The sequence below is a fragment of the Schistocerca gregaria genome, chromosome 1, assembly GCF_023897955.1.
Source record: "Schistocerca gregaria isolate iqSchGreg1 chromosome 1, iqSchGreg1.2, whole genome shotgun sequence".
NCBI lineage: Eukaryota > Metazoa > Arthropoda > Insecta > Orthoptera > Acrididae > Schistocerca > Schistocerca gregaria.
Genome location: NC_064920.1, coordinates 909,740,931 through 909,759,017, shown reverse-complemented (window position 1 = coordinate 909,759,017; position 18,087 = coordinate 909,740,931). Strand labels below are relative to the sequence as shown.

General features: G+C 43.6%; 1 protein-coding gene across 10 annotated transcripts in view; it reads right to left on the bottom strand.

The window, feature by feature from the left end:
• Nucleotides 1-18,087, bottom strand: part of LOC126274857 (E3 ubiquitin-protein ligase RNF34) — a 59,964-nt gene that overhangs the window by 10,881 nt on the left and 30,996 nt on the right. For all 10 annotated transcript variants that reach the window (XM_049977155.1, XM_049977146.1, XM_049977147.1 and 7 more), the window contains exon 4: nt 9,782-10,194. In XM_049977155.1, the coding sequence (XP_049833112.1) occupies nt 9,782-10,194 (413 nt within the window). The remainder of the gene's footprint in view (nt 1-9,781; nt 10,195-18,087) is intronic.

Here is an 18,087-nt window from a genome sequence, read left to right as displayed (position 1 = left end):
GATTAATGTGGTCAGTTCAACATAAGGAACTGGCCTGCCTGGAAGTAGGGAAACACTGCTAATGGTAACAGCTGAAGTCGTTTGCACCTACACTGCTATTGCCTCCAATTAGTTACAAAGGAGAGTCTATTTACTAACATCTGTACAAACTCCAGGTACAGACCTCTTCAGATGCTCTTTCAGGACCAACATGGTTCTGACAGAATGTGCAATGACAGAGCATTAGAGAACAGTCAGCAATGAAGTGCATTTCTTGGAGAGCAATGCAAACTACAGAAGAAAAGCAAATACAATGATGTCGCTCTGGCAGGTTACAGTAGAATGCATTACAATTCCACTGAATGGTTGTATGAATGGTGGCCAGGTCAGGTGTGAAAGGGACAGGAGGACTGGACATGCTGCAGTTCACTGTGTGTGTCACCAGTGGGGATGCAACCACATCCACAAACATCAGCTCAGATTCCAAATGTGTGGGGCAGTCAGCACCTCCAGGGGCACCAAAGGAGCCTTGCCCCAATTCTCCTCCTCTTCCTCCTCCTCCGTAACCTTTGGTGAGCAAAGTTTTGTATATCCATCCTTGTGACTCGTCTAGGGGAGTATGGCCATTTCTTATTTTAAGAAAATGAAACCACCTACAGCCCTCCTTATGATGTCATTTATTCGTATGGCTTCAAGTTTCGGCACTTCAGTGAACCATCTTCAGGCCTTAGCTGATGCTGAAGGGGTTAACACCATCCATATACATGATGTCTCAGTGGCTAACATAACTGGTTTACGCAGACTAACCTGTAACTGTAATGATGTCTCTCCAACCATCAACTGTCAACTGCAGCTCAGTCATGTGAACTTAGCCACCAACAGTGTCTGCATGGTCAGGGGACTACCACTGTGCAGGTAATTGGCTGTACAGTTATTCATCAGTTGACGCTACTTCATCAAGACATAAAGTAAGGTTTTCCAAAACTGATCTATTCTTGACGACAAATTGATCAAAACTGGTTTCAAGAGTCTGCAACAACATGGCTTGGCAACAAGCCCAGTCCCTGACCCACCTCTGTCATCACATCTAAGCAAACATCATCCCCTCCACAATGCCCTCAATGCCTCCCCTGTCCCCAACCCCCAGGTGTAGAGCCACCTCCTGATGTGATGCACATTATAATCAGCACAAACTTTGAAGATCAACTGCACACACTTGTACATACGAAGTAATCAAGGGGAGCAAGTTACCCTGATATAACAGACATTTACATTGATATTAAGTTCCTAGGTCTTGGCAAAGCTACTACTGTTTTATGCATTTGTGTCATCAGACACAATAATTCTTATGCATACACCAAGAGAATTACATCAACCAGTGCGTGTCAGATTGCAACCCTATACTGACTTCACTCAACAATAAGCAAGTGCTTACATATGAGTTCCAAAAGAAAAGCAAATGAAGAACACTTTAAGAGAATTCCTTATCATGGAGCAGCAGTTGGTCTGATTTATTTATTTAGCATCCAACAGATCACACATGTAATCAAATGCCAAATCCTTTATCACAAGTAACACATACACATAATAAATGGACAGAAAAACAAATTGCACACACATAGTACATAAGTAGTGTACAAGAACTTATCACACAAAAACAAAAGTATGTGCTCATGATAAACAGTTAAAGATCATGAACTACGCCTTACCCACAAAATGTATTACAGATATATAACAAATTTTTCATAAATACCATAATTACGAAGTTTAAAACATAATTAAATTAGTTTAAATTTAAAAAAAGTACAGGTTTCAATCCACAGTCTGAGACAGGTATTCATTTACACTGTAGTAGCATTTTTCCATCAAGTATTTTTTTTTTTTTTTTTTTTTACATCATGCTTGAAATTATTTTTGCCTTTCAATTCCTTAATTTGAGATGGAAGTGCATTTAAAAGCTTTATTCCTAAGTGGCTAACATGTTTCTGACTTCTAGTTTTTGCTACATAGGGAATGTGGAAGTCTTTACAATACATTGTATTGTGATCATGGTAGCTTGAGTTGGTTTGGAGATTGCAATTGTTTTTACTGATCATTTTCAGGTATTTAAAAATATATATTGATGGTATTGTTAGTATCTTTAGTTGTCTGAATAAGGGTCTACAGTGAGTTTGTGGTGGGCTGTGTGTCATGATATGACTAGCTCTTTTTTGCATAGTAAAAATGTCAGTCTTGACCTGGTTTTACCCCAAAAACTTGTGCCATAGCTTGCAACTGATTGGAAATAACTACAGTACACCGCTCTAATACATTCCTTGCTACATACCTTTGATATTATTCTTAAGTCAAAACATGCTGAGCTAAGTTTCGGAATAAGATATACACTGTGTTCATACCAGTTTAAACCTTGGTCAATTCACACTCCCAGAAACTTTGTGGGGCACACTTTTCATATTTGTTTGCTATCCAGCATAAGGCACATATTTTCCCCTTGACACTTGCTTTCATACTGTATCAAGTTTGCTTTCTTTGTATTTAATGTCAGCTTATTTGAATAAAACCATGACTGTATGTATGAGAGTATTTTTTCTGCTATAGTACACAATGATTCTTTTATATCACTAATTATGATACTCGTGTCATCTGCAAATAGTAGAATTTTGGCTGAGCTGTCTGGAGCCTGTATATCATTGATATAAATTATAAATAACAATGGGCCCAGAATACTGCCCTGTGGAACACCTGTTTAAATTTGTTTGTTCAGATATGAGTTTAAGATTGTTAAGATTGTTGGATGACCTCAGCTCAACAACTTTTTACCTGTTTTGCAGATAAGATTCAACCCATTTTTAACAGTACCCCTGATGCCTATTGCTTCAAGTTTCCCTAGTAATATTACATGGTTCACACTATCTAAGGCTTTGGATAAATCCAGATTAATTCCAACAACCAGTTTATTTGACTCCAAATTTCTTACTATTTCTGTTGTGTAGTCCAAAATGGCTGTTTCTGTACTGTGCCCTGCTCGAAAACCATCTACATCTACATCTACATGACTACTCTGCAATTCACATTTAAGTGCTTGGCAGAGGGTTCATCGAACCACAATCATACTATCTCTCTACTATTCCACTCCCGAACAGCGAGCAGGAAAAACGAACACCTAAACCTTTCTGTTCGAGCTCTGATTTCTCTTATTTTATTTTGATGATCATTCCTACCTATGTAGGTTGGGCTCAACAAAATATTTTCGCATTCGGAAGAGAAAGTTGGTGACTGAAATTTCGTAAAAAGCTCTCGCCGCGACGAAAAACGTCTATGCTGTAATGACTTCCATCCCAACTCGTGTATCATATCTGCCACACTCTCTCCCCTATAACGCGATAATACAAAATGAGCTGCCCTTCTTTGCACCCTCTCGATGTCCTCCGTCAATCCCACCTGGTAAGGATCCCACACCGCGCAGCAATATTCTAACAGAGGACGAACGAGTGTAGTGTAAGCTGTCTCTTTAGTGGACTTGTTGCATCTTCTAAGTGTCCTGCCAATGAAACGCAACCTTTGGCTCGCCTTCCCGACAATATTATCTATGTGGTCCTTCCAACTGAAGTTGTTCGTAATTTTAACACCCAGGTATTTAGTTGAATTGACAGCCTTGAGAATTGTACTATTTATCGAGTAATCGAATTCCAACGGAGTTCTTTTGGAACTCATGTGGATCATCTCACACTTTTCGTTATTTAGCGTCAACTGCCACCTGACACACCATACAGCAATCTTTTCTAAATCGCTTTGCAGCTGATACTGGTCTTCGGATGACCTTACTAGACGGTAAATTACAGCATCATCTGCTAACAGTCTAAGAGAACTGCTCAGATTGTCACCCAGGTCATTTATATAGATCAGGAACAGTAGAGGTCCCAGGACGCTTCCCTGGGGAACACCTGATATCACTTCAGTTTTACTCGATGATTTGCCGTCTATTACTACGAACTGCGACCTTCCTGACAGGAAATCACGAATCCAGTCGCACAACTGAGACGATACCCCATAGCTCCGCAGCTTGATTAGAAGTCGCTTGTGAGGAACGGTGTCAAAAGCTTTCCGGAAATCTAGAAATACGGAATCAACTTGAGATCCCCTGTCGATAGCGGCCATTACTTCGTTGACTTATTTATTAGTTTATGTTTTTCTAGATATTTTGTAACCCTGATTTTCATTAATTCCTCAAGTATTTTGGAGAAGGCTGGGAGGAGAGATATAGGTCGGTAATTTTCTATTTTATGTCTGTCACCATTTTCGTATAGACGTATCACTTTAGAGATTTTAAGTTTATCCGGTAATATCCCTTCACTAAGGGACAAGTTTACTATGTGCACTATAGGTTTGACAACACATGGAGCAATTTTATTAATTATTGATACAGGTACAACATCCAACCCAGAGGACATTTTGGATTTCAAGCATTTAATGACTTTTAGAACTTCATGCTCATCTGCTGGGATTGCCATCATGCTGGTATTTACCACTCGAGTCGTCGCTGTTGGTTGTTGCTTAAATTTTCTACTTAAAGTAAGAGGAATATTTACAAAATAATTGTTTACATAGTTTGCCATTGTATCTTTTACTATGGGGATATTTTCATTATTTTTAAGATTGATTTCCTGTTCTTTAGTTTGACCCCCAGTTTCTTTTTTTTACCATTTTCCACATCATTCTAGATTTGTTACTAGCCTGCCTTATCAATCTATCATTACTAAATAATTTTGCTTTTGCTATTACTTTGCGGTGAGTCTTTTTGTATGTCCTCACATACTCAACAAACTGCTGATCATGCATGTTTTTAACTTTAAACTTGGTAATTTCATGGTTTCACTTGACTTTTTAATTCCAGCTGTAACCCAGGTCCCTTTGGATCCAGATGATCTATAACTCAAAAGCTTTTTTGGGAAACACATTTCAAAGTATGTCATGAAAGTGGAAGTAAATGTATTGTAAGCATTGTGCGTGTGTGTGTGTGTGTGTGTGTGTGTCCTATTTTTACAAGTGTGTCATGAAAGTTCTTGTTCACTGTTGGCAAAACTGCGTAACAAATGGTGGTAACTATGTGGAAAAATAAGTCCGCAGCTGAAATATTGCTCTATTTAGCTGTGCTGTTGCAATTTATGTACCTCCAGCTGTTACCATGAATAAAAATAGGAGACATTACTTTCAGAAAGACCCTCATACATCTATCATGACTTCATCGAACAGCAACACACTCTGAACACTTAATTATAAAAATTTATATGGCAGAAATGAAGACAAAGCCATGGAAATAACAACATTTACTTTATCATTAAAGTTCTGTAAACCTGATTTACTTCCTGCTTCATCCACTGTCCCTGCTGTCGAGACATCTTCGCGGGTACCGGGCGCGGTTGGGCCACCCTCTCCCCAAGGGAAGTGGCGGGTTCAGCGGAGTTCGCGGCACATGAGGCGGAGGGTAAATATGGAGGCGGCCATGTGGCATTGCCAGCTCTGCCTGCGAGTAGACATGTGGCTGCTCCTTCAGCAAGGTCCGAGCAGGCACATGAAGGGAGGGGTTTATTAGTTATTGGGAGCTCCAATGTTAGGCGGGTCATGAAGCCACTTAGGGAAATAGCAAAAAGGTCGGGGAAGAAAGCCAGTGTTCACTCTGTCTGCTTGCCGGGGGGGGGTCTCATCCGAGATGTGGAGGAGGCCCTACCGGCCGCGATAGAGAGCACTGGGTGCACCCGACTGCAAATTGTTGCTCATGTCGGCACCAATAACTCCCGCTGTCTGGGTTCAGACGTCATCCTCAGTTCATACAGGTGGTTAGCAGAACTGGTGAAGGCGGAAAGCCTCACTCGCAGGGTGAAATCAGAACTAACAATTTGTAGTATCATTCCCAGAACCGATTGCGATCCTCCGGTTTAGAGCCGAGTGGAAGGCTTAAACCAGAGGCTCAGACGATTCAACGGAGATGTGGGGTGCAAATTTCTTGACCTCCGCTATCGGATGGAGAAATGTAGGGTCCCCCTGAATAGGTCAGGCGTGCACTACACACCGGAAGCGGCTACAAGAGTAGCTGAGTATGTGTGGAGTGCACATGGGGGTTTTTTAGGTTAGAGAATTCCCTCCCTAGGCCCGACAACCGATGACACACCTCGTGAGACACGGCAAGGTAGGAGTAAGCAGAATGCAACAGAGAATAACAATATTAATGAGCTAATAGTAAACTGCAGGAGCGTCTATAGAAAGGTCCCAGAACTGCTCTCATTAATAAACGGTCACAACGCCCATATAGTACTAGGGACAGAAAGTTGGCTTAAACCAGACAAACAGTAATGAAATCCTACGCTCATACTGGAATGTATACCGCAGAGACAGGCTGTACAGTGAAGGGGGAGGCGTGTTTATAGCGATAAGAAGTGCAATAATATCGAAGGAAATTGACGGAGATCCGAAATGTGAAATGATTTGGGTGAAGGTCACAGTTAAAGCAGGTTCAGACATGGTAATTTGATGTCTCTATAGGCCCCCTGGCTTAGTAGCTGTTGTGGCTGAGCACCTGAAGGATAATTTGGAAAATATTTCCAGTAGATTTCCCCACCATGTTATAGTTCTGGGTGGAGATTTTAATTTGCCAGATATAGGCTGGGAGACTCAAACGTCCATAATGGGTGGCAGGGACAAAGAATCATGTGAAATTTTTTAAAGTGCTTTATCTGAAATCTACCTTGAGCAGTTAAACAGAGAACCGACTCGTGGCGATAACATATTAGACCTTCTGGTAACAAACAGACCCGAACTATTTGAAACAGTTAACGCAGAACAGGGAATCAGCAATCATAAAGCAGTTACGGCATGGATGATTTCAGCCGTAAATAGAAATATTAAAAAGGGTAGGAAGATTTTTCTGTTTAGCGAAAGTGACAAAAAGCTGATTTCAGTGTACCTGATGGCTGAACACAAAAGTTTTGTCTCAAGTACATATAGTGTTGAGGATCAGTGGACAAAGTTCAAAACCATCGTACATTATGCTTTAGATGAGTATGTGACAAGCAAGATCATAAGACATGGAAAAGAGCCACCGTGGTACAACAACTGAGTTAGAAAACTGCTGCGGAAGGTAAGGGAACTTCACAGCAAACATAAACATAGCCAAAGCCTTGCAGACAAACAAAAATCACGCAAAGTGAAACGTAGTGTGAGGAGGGCAATGCGAGAGGCGTTCAATGAATTCGAAAGTAAAGTTCTATGTACTGACTTGGCAGAAAATCTTAAGAAATTTTGGTCTTTTGTCAAAGCGGTAGGTGGATCAAAACAAAATGTCCAGACACTGACAAAATGGTACTGAAACAGACGATGACAGACTAAAGGCCGAAATATTAAATGTATTTTTCCAAAGTTGGTTCACAGATGAAGACTGCACTGTAGTTCCTTCTCTAGATTGTCGCACAGATGACAAAATGGTAGATATCGAAATAGACGACAGAGGGATAGAGAAACAATTAAAATCGCTCAAAAGAGGAAAGGCCGCTGGACCTGATGGGATACCAGTTCGATTTTACACAGAGTACGCAAAGGAACTTGCCCCCCCCTTCTTGCAGCGGTGTACCGTAGGTCTCTAGAAGAGCATAGCATTCCAAAGGATTGGAAAAGGGCCACGTCATCCCCGTTTTCAAGAAGGGACGTCGAACAGATGTGCAGAACTATAGACCTATATCTCTAACGTCGATCAGTTTTAGAATTTTGGAACATGTATTATGTTCGAGTATAATGTCTTTTCTGGAGACTAGAAATCTACTCTGTAGGAATCAGCATGGGTTTAGGAAAAGAAGATCGTGTGAAACCCAGCTTGCGCTGTTAGTCCACGAGACTCAGAGGGCCATAGACACGGGTTCCCAGGTAGATGCAGTGTTTCTCGACTTCCGCAAGGCGTTCGATACAGTTCCCCAGTCGTTTAATGAACACAGTAAGAGCATATGGACTATGAGACCAATTGTGTGATTGGATTGAAGAGTTCCTAGATAACAGAACACAGCATGTCATTCTAAATGGAGAGAAGTCTTCCGAAGTAAGAGTGATTTCAGGTGTGCCGCAGGGGAGTGTCATAGGACCGTTGCTATTCACAATATACATAAATGACCTTGTGGATGACATCGGAAGTTCACTGAGGCTTTTTGCAGATGATGCTGTGGTGTATCGAGAGGTTGTAACAATGGAAAATTGTGCTGAAGTGCAGGAGGATCTGCAGCGAATTGACGCATGGTGCAGGGAATGGCAGATGAATCTCAATGTAGACAAGCGTAATGTGCTGCGAATACATAGAAAGATGAATCCCTTATCATCTAGCTACAAAATAGCAGGTCAGCAACTAGAAGCAGTTAATTCTATAAATTATCTGGGAATACGCATTAGGAGTAATTTAAAATGGAATGATCATATAAAGTTGATCGTCGGTAAAGCAGATGCCAGACTGAGATTCATTGAAAGAATCCTAAGGAAATGCAATCCGAAAACAAAGGAAGTAGGTTACAGTATGCTTGTTCACCCACTGCTTGAATACTGCTCAGCAGTGTGGAACCCGTACCAGATAGGCTTGATAGAAGAGAGAGAGACGATCCAACAAAGAGCAGCGCGCTTCGTTACAGGATCATTTAGTAATCGCGAAAGTGTCACGGAGATGATAGATAAACTCCAGTGGAAGACTCTGCAGGAGAGACGCTCAGTAGCTCGATATGGGCTTTTGTTAGAGTTTCGAGAACATACCGTCACCGAAGAGTCAAGTAATATATTGCTCCCTACTATGTATATCTCGTGAAGAGACCATGAGGATAAAATCAGAGAGATTAGAGCCCACACAGAGGCATACCGACAATCCTCCTTTCCACGAACAATACGAGACTGGAATAGAAGGGAGAACCGATAGAGGTACTCAGGGTACCCTCCGCCACACACTGTCAGGTGGCTTGCGAAGTATGGATGTAGATGTAGAAATATTTCAAATTAAAACATAGCAGAAAAGTTAATCACTAATTTAAGGTCCCCAGAAGAGATGCACGATTTTCTGTTAGTTGATACTTATTGTCATTATAAAAGAGGCAGTAAATAGTAACACACAGTACAAAAACTCTATGGGTGCATGGAAGTTAGCAATACCAGGACTCTCATATTTTATCTATGTAGTTTGATATACTAGATGCACAGAGAAATCCCCCACTGTTTAACATGTTATTAAATGTGACCACCAACAAGTTATGGGGAAATCAGAGGGTTCCCAAGGTGGCAAATCCGTTGCCATTACGGAGCAGTTTTGACCTCTTATGTGTTTTGTTGAAAGGGGGGGGGGGGGGGGGATAGGAGAGGGACGGTAACACCGGTTAGTAATTGCCCCCAGAGTACATGACAAGTGCTTGATACAATCAATAAGGTCTTGTTAGCCATAGAATTAAGCTTTTTGTTCCTTCCAGAACTGGCCAATTACATTCAGCCAGAATAAGTTCTTACAGTGTGTTACCTATTAATAATGATGGTATTTTTACTAGGGTTGTTACTAAGTAATAATAATTATCGAACTCAAAGTACCACCATGTCACTTCAGTAACATCTATTTTATTATCAACTGGTGTACACTTTCAAATGGAAAGCCTCTAATGGGATTTATGTTCACAAAATAAAAATGTGAGAGAACTGTTGCCCTTTAAAATAGAAAAGCTGAACCATATTTTTACAGAGATACACACAAACACTTATTTCCCATTACAAACCATACATAACATATGTGCATATTTACCTTAAAATTGGTATCTTTCTGTATGGTATCTTCCTGCTGGTCCACTCCGTCAATGGACCCATGATTAGTATTACTCCACTGATTTTCAGAGTTGATATCTATGCTACTGCTTCTGTGTAAATTGCTATCATTTGAAATTCTGCCACTATCACTGCCCAAGTTTGAACAAGAATTTGTAGCTGTACTACTTTGGAATGTGTTCACTGGTTGATCAGCCATGACATTACTGGCAGAAGCAGGAGAATCAGTGTATGATGCAAAATTTTCTGCAGAATTGCTACGCTGTTGTTGCTCTTGCCTCTCCTCTCTCCAAGATAAATCTGTTTGACTATGAAATCCAGTTGTTGCATACCTTGGCACATCATTAGCACCATTGACATGTTGAAGTAGCAAATTTATCAAGTCATCTTTCTCTGCAAAATTGAAAATAATCATAAATGTCACTTAAGGTTACACATAGAGATGAATAAATATGCAATGTAGCGGAGGGGAAAAAAAATGTTACGAACTGCATACAAAGTAAATGTAACAAGGATAATATCAAAGTGATATTCACCAATAAAAATAGCTTCATGCCCCATCCCCACAGAAGAATGGAAAACAAGATATTGAAATTTCTCATTTAGCAATGCATGAGCCGTAATCGACTGTGTGCAAAGTTTATGCAAATACTTTAAAATTTCGTGAAATGCTTTTCCTCAATCTGAAGCAGCACAGTTAACTATGATGAATAACTAGAATAAAATCAGTTCTTTACTGAGCAAAGATGCCAGACTGCAAGAAAAGAAAAAAATCAATTTTTTTCCATCTTCTAGTTTTCTTGCAATAAGGTGATAGGTATTTCACAGCAGCCAGAATGCCATCTCTCAGCATGAATAGTAGAATTGTGCAAGAAGTATAGCAATGGCAAAGCTGCACTCAACACACAATGCTGTGAGCACATCTGTAGCAGTCAAATAGTTAACTGTTATCTAACTTTTGCAGATGCAGTTACATGTAATGAAGTAACTTAATATCTGAAGCTATTCTCACATATATTAAATCAAATCTTTACAAGATTTCAAAGTTATGAAAATTTCCAAGCGGTACAAAGATTGAGAACCTACTTTAAAATATAAAAAATGTAGGTCTGTCTAGTATGATCAAAAATGTAAAATTAAGCTTGTCACAAAACACAATAATGTAGTAGGATTATCTTACGATTACAATACTGTAGTGTCACTACTTAGTTTAGTTAGAACTTTGAATAATTTGTAAGGAGACACAGTGTAACGTTCTGTCAAGCTACTACTGAGTAGAAAGCATAGTGTGGTATCATGTGGATTATTACAGCATGTACGCAAATAGATTGGGAGACAGACTACCCGCACTCAGCAGAGAACTGCACCACGCAGTGGTTTCAACCAGAGCAGGCAGGAAAGTGACATTACACTAAGGCAAGAGGCTTGTTATGAGCTACGCAACTCTGTGCACAGTTTTAGTGCAAAGTAGCAGATTTTGCAGCAGAGGCATTTGGAGTACAGGAGCACAACCATGACAGCAGGGCCACATCAGATGACATGATGGCTGGGTATCACCAGCTGCTGCCGTGGGTTTGAGACTGGGTCAAGCCAGCTTTTGGCAGCACCGAGTCTCCTTGTAGGACTTCGTACAACAGTGCTGCTGACCTGCTGCCTGCACCTATCACCATCCGAGTCTTGCTAGAGAGCAGAAGGTTCTCTCTCGTGCACAGCAATCTTCCTTTGCCTTCACTGTGGATGTCAACAAGCCTGAGCTACCGAAATTTGGGCCCTACCATCCTGCAGCTGTGCTATTCACACCAGCAAACATCACTGGCACTCTTTAGAAATGTCAGGAAAGTTGATGTTGCCACAGTGAACAGTGTGCATAATAACCTACATGGAGAATTGGCTATGAAGAAGCTGTTTATGAGGCGAGAGCCACGATTGTTCACACTCAACTGAAAGCACATCCGGTACAACATTTCAACATAATGTCTGGCGATATTTAAGGGCACAAAACTTCTATGGTCAGTAGTGCCCAGTCTGTGAGTTAGGAAAAGGTAAAAAACGAAAATGGAAACCAGCAGCAATGGGAACGAAACTCAAAAAATTGGAGAAACCAAAAGCAGAAGGAAAGCTTAAAAAACCACTACAGAAAGGGGTTGATTGTCCCCAAAAAGAGCTTCTAATGACTGACTTCATCTCACTGGCACTAATAAACTCGAGAACGCAATTGGCTAAAATGGACAACATATCAGGCGACAGCTGTAGACAGGTGCGTAACGGAGTAAAATAGGGGCACTCAAGTAAAAGGTGTCTTACCGTCCACAGCTGAGAGCAGTGGGGACAGAGTAGGGGAGGATTGCCACTTAAAAGATGTTGATGGCTAAAAAGACAGTGCCCTATCCGGAGTCTAGTTAAAATTACCTCCTCCCGACGACGCATTCGGGAGGAAGAGCTTTCACATCCCGCAATTTATTATGGGGAAGTGTCGACCAATGTGCGTGCCATAAAAGAACAATACGACGACATTAAACACTCCGTAGATCGGCGAAGGGAATCGTGCGAATAGCTGGCCAAAGAAGAGAGACCGCAGCCTTGGCCGCTATATCGGCCGCCTCATTTCCACAGATACCAACATGTCCTGGGATCCAGAGGAACGCCAACGAGATGCCCCCAAGTGGAGCAAGCGTAGGCAGTCCTGAATTTGGTGGACCAGAGGGTGGACAGGGTAGAGAGCTTGGAGACTGAAGAGAGAGCTGGGAGAATCTGAACAGATAACATACTGTATCCACTGATGGCGATGGATGTATTGGACAACCTGGAGAACAGCGTAAAGCTCCGCAGTATAAACCGAACACTGGTCCGGAAGCCGAAATCGATTTGGGGTGTCGCCAACAATATAGGCACTCCCTACACCAAACGATGTTTTTGAGCCATCAGTGTAAATAAATGTGGCTTCTTTCATTTGTGCACATAGAGCAGAAAATGCCCGACGATAAACAAGTGAAGGGGTACCATCCTTGGGAAACTGACAAAGGTCACGGAGCAGGCACGTCCGGGGACGGAGCCAAGGCGTAGCTGTACCCCAAGTTGTTAAGAAAGTTTTAGGAAAGCGGAAGGAAAAAGAATGGAGCAATTGACGGAAGCGGACTCCCGTTGGTAGTAGGGAGGAAGGGCGGCCTGGATACCCTAAATCCAAGAAGGTGTCGGAAAAAAAAAAAAAAAAAAAAAATGTCATGGGCTGGATTAGCAGGCATGGAAGACAAATGGCTTGCATAACGACTTAGGACAGCTCGCCAATTGGACGGCAGAGGTTCAGCAGTCTCAGCATAAAGGCTTTCCACAGGGCTGGTGTAAAAAGCTCCAGACACTAAACGTAATCCACGGTGGTGGACAGAGTCGAGACACCGAAGAATAGACGGCCAAGCAGAGGAGTAAACTATGCTTCGATAGTCCAATTTCGAGTGCACTAAGGCGCGATAGAGGCGGAGAAGGATCACTCGGTGCGCTCCCCAGGAGGTACCATTCAGGACACGGAGGGTGTTGATGGATCGCAGACAGCGAGCCGAAAGATAGGAAAACGTGGGAGGACCAGCACAGTTTTCTGTCAAACATAAGACCCAAGAATTTAGCGACATCTGAAAACAGAAGGTTGACAGGTCCTAGATGTAAGGAAGGTGGAAGAAACTCCGTACGATGCCAAAAATTAACACAAACGGTCTTACTGGGAGAAAAGCGGAAGCCCGTTTCGATGCTCCAAGAGTGGAGGCAATCGAGACAGCCTTGAAGACGCCGTTTAAGAAGGTTGGTCCATTGAGAGCTGTAGTAGATGGCAAAATCATCCACAAAGAGGGAGCCTGAGACATCAGGAAGGAGACAATCCATAATAGCATTTATGGCAATGGCAAACAGTACAACACTTAGCACGGAGTCCTGGGGTATCCCGTTTTCTTGGGTTAGGTTCGGGAGAGAGTAGTGTTCACTCACACTTTAAATGTGCACTCTGCCATAAATTCACAAAGAAAAAGAGGCAACTGACCTCGAAAGCCCCAAGAGAATAGTGTGTGGAGGATGCCTGTCCTCCAACAGGTACTGTATGCTCTCTCCAAATCAAAAAATATTGCTACTGTTTGGCATTTCCGGAGAAAATTGTTCATGATATAAGTGGAGAGAGCAACGAGATGGTCAACTGCAGAACAATGCTTTTGGAAACCGCATTGGGCAGGTGTTGAAAGATTGCGGGACTCCAGCCACCAAGCTAAACGGCAATTCACCATACGCTCCAAAACCTTACATACCCTACTCGTGAGAGAAATGGGGCGATAGCTAGAGGGGAGATGTTTGTCCTTTCCAGGTTTCGGAACAGGAACGACGGTAGCTTCCCGCCATCGTCTGGGAAAGTACTGTCGGTCCAAATTTGATTATAAAGGCGAAGTAGGTAACGTTGACTATGGTATGATAAATGTAGCAACATTTGGATGTGGATACCATCCAGTCCTGGGGAGAGGAGCGAGAAGAATAGAGTGCATGTTGGAGTTCCCGCATGGAGAAAACAGTATTGTAGCTTTCGCAATTTTGAGAGGAGAAAGCAAGGGGTCGCAATTCCGCTGCACATTTCTTCAGGAGAACGCTGGCGGGTAATTTGAAGAGCTCGAAATCTCAGCAAAGTGTTGATCCAATGAGTTAGAAATTGCGACGAGGTCCACTAATGTTTCATGCGTGACAGTGAGCCCAGTGACCGGGGAGAAACTAGGCGCGCCTGATAACCGTCGAATCCGACTCCAAACTTCCGAGGAGGGAGTGAAGGTGTTAAATGAGCTAGTAAAGAAGTCCCAGCTTGCCTTCTTGCTATCGCGGATGACGCGACAGCACTGCGCACGGAACTGCTTATAGCAGATGCAGTCGGCCAAAGTAGGATGGTGTCTGAAAACGAGAAGAGCACATCACCGCTCACGTATTGCGTCACGGCTTGCCTCATTCCACCAAGGTACTTGGGGGCACCGGGGCAATTCGGGGGTGCGAGGTATTGAACGTTCCGCAGCTGTAAGAGTAATGTCTGTAATATGAAGGACCTCATCGTCGACACTAGGAAAGAGACGGTCATCGAATGTCGCTAGAAATGAAAAAAGTGTCCAATCAGCTTGGGCAAACTTACAGCGTCTCGGGCGCATACATGGCAGTTGTGGCTGCAGTTGAAGGACACATGGAAAGTGGTCACTCGAGTGTGTATTAGCATGGGCGAACCATTCGAAGCGCCAAGCTGGCGGAACAGCATCAACCGAAAAGTCCAAACAAGAGAAATTTGTTGTGGAGGCAGACAAAAATGTAGGGTCCCCAGTGTTGTGGAAGACGTCTAGCAATAGTGAGCCACGTGGACAAGGATGTGGAGATCCCCAAAGTGGGTGGTGGGCACTGAAGTCCCCAACCAGCAAATAAGGGGGTGGAAGCTGACCAAGAATATGAAGGAGATCAGCTCGTGCCATTGATGGGGACAATGGAATGTATACAGTACAAAGAGAGAAGGTGTATCCAGAAAGGGAAAGACGGACAACGACTGCTTGGAAGGAAGTGTTTAAGAGGATTGGGTGATAAAGGAGAGTATCATGGAGAAGAATCTTGAGTCCTCCATGTGCTGGAGTGCCTTCAACAGAGGGGAGGTCAAATCGGACTGACTGAAAATGGGGGAAAACAAAGCGGTTGTGGGGACGCAGCTTTGTTTCCTGAAGACAGAAGATGACCAGCGAATAGGATCGTAAAAGGATCGTCAATTCTTCCTGATTGCCTCGAATGCCATGGATATTCCAATGGATAATGGACATAGGGTGGACAGAAAATGGAAGAATGTGACCAAGGTTGCTGTCAACTCAACTACTGCTCAGAGCTTGCAACCGACAGCGTGGAACAGCATTCAGCCGAAGGCAGAAGATCCTGATCCATAGGTTGTTCAGGAGCAGCTCCTGCCACCAGCTATCGGCCGGTTGATCGGCCACCAGCAGTGCGCCTTGGTGACACAAATGACTGCCGAGGGCGGTTACCGCCAAGTGGTGGTGTAGATGAGACACGCCGTGGCGGAGAAGGAGAGGAACTGGGTTTCTCATTAGCCTTCTTGGAACCATGATGTTTAGATGAAGGAGGAACCGATGGTTTTGAAGTTGGGGTACGTAAAAAATCTTCACGAGTATGCTCTTTTTTGGAAGTCCGGGTGTCTGACTTCTGGGATCGAGATTTAGCAGAAACTGATGAAGGATGAGCCATAGAGTGAGCAGGTTGAACAGGTGATCTTTGCGCTGGTCGATCTGACAACCGTGTCACTAAAGGTGAGATCACAAGTCTGTGTGGCTGCCTCCTTTGTTGGCCGAGGAGAGGCAAGGACAGTGCTGTATTTTTCTGTCTGAGGCACAGTGGGCTTTCGACTAGCGAATAATATTTGAGCAGCAAATCACTCTGATTTCCTGAATGAGCTTTTCATCTTTAAAAATGGGGCAATCTCGAGAGGAAGCAGTGTGGGCATCCATACAGTTGATGCATCGAGGGGATGGAGGTGGACAAGCACCCTCATGGGCATCCTTGCCACACTTAACACATTTGGCCGGGTTGGAACAGGATTGGTTGGTATGATTGAACTGCTGACACCGATAGCAACGTGTAGGGTTTGGGACATAGGGGTTTGGGATGTAGGGGCGAACGGAAATTCTCATAGCCCGCTTTTATGTTCGATGGGAGTTGAACTCTGTCAAATGTCAAGAAGACAGTACGGGTTGGAACGATGTTCGTGTCAACCCTTTTCATGACTCTATGAACAGCCGTTATGCACTGGTCAGACAGGTTGTGTTGAATTTCCTCGTCGGACAATCTGTCGAGGGAGCGGGTATAAACGACTCCACGTGAGGAATTTAAAGTGTGGTGCGCATCCACCTGGACAGGGAAGGTGTGGAGCAGTGATGTATGCACCAATTTTTGTGACTGGAGGGCACTGACTGTTTCTAACAACAAGGTGCCATTCTGTAATCTGGAACAAGACTTTACAAGACTTGCAATTGCGTCGACACCTTTCTGAATAATGAAAAGGTTGACCGTGGAGAAGTCGTGACCTTCGTCACACCGAGAAACAACAAGGAACTGTAGCAACGATGGAAGAACTGTCTGTGGCTCAGTCTTAGTGAACTTACGCTTGTGAGCACACATAGTGGAAGATGAGGAAACCATTGCGGAAGAATCCCCCGTGATTACCGTCTCCGATGGCGCGCTCCTCCCTTGTGGGGGCCCTCTCTGAGGGCACTCCCGCCTTATGTGACTGTTCACAACTCAGGTCACACCTCCCAAGAAACGGACGGAGGGACCAATTGGCACTTTTGGAAGGTAACAGCTCGGGTAATCACCCCTCCCTGGGCCTGGCCATTACCAGGGGGTACGTACGTGTCCTACCTGCCGACCCGGGGCGGGGAATTACGCGTTACCCCGTGACCGGCTACGCATGAAAATGCATGGGTCGGCCTTGAGACATGCACAGGGAGAAAAATGAGTACGGGAAAAACAAAGAAAGGGAAAGGAAAGACGAGAGGTCTCAAACACTGCAGCGGAGAAAAGGGTAAAGAGAAGAGGTAAGGAAAAGAGAAGGACAAAGGAAGGATGAAGACGTGCAAGCAGAGAAAGTGAAGAATGTGTTACATTTTCGAGCGTCTGTCTCCGGACGTAGGCACAAAACATACTCCCAGAGGGGGAGAAAGGAAAGGAAAGAGCCAGAGGTGAGGGGAAGGGGGGGGGGGGCGAAGATGGGGGATAGGGAAGGATGCGGAAAAGGAAGGTATGCAGCCCGGAAAGGAAGGCGGGCCACATTAGCTCTGTTTCCGGGCTCGCTACGCACGTATCCACAAAAGAGTTGTGGATGCCCTGGGTGGGGGTGGGGAGGGGGGGGGGGGGTGACTGTTGTTGAAACCTGGGGCCATCAAGTCAGAACAGCAGTCAAAACAATGGGCAAAGGTTGGTGAAAGTGCACCAAAGAAGATAAAGACCATTATGGCAGCTGGTAAGGTGATGGCCACTATTTTTTTCCCCAAGGAATTCTCCTCATATCTTACTTGGGAAAAAGCAGGACCCCATTATGCTTCATTGTTGGATTGCTTCAAACGTGCAATGGTTGCAGAAGACAGAGTGCTCTTTCATCGTGATAATACAACATCCCATAGATTAGTGGTAAAAGTGGTGAAACTGCAAGAATTGGGATTTGAACTGGTTCCTCATATTCACCTGACTTAGCCCGAAGTGACTTGTTCCTGTTCCCTCACTTGAAACTTTGGCTTG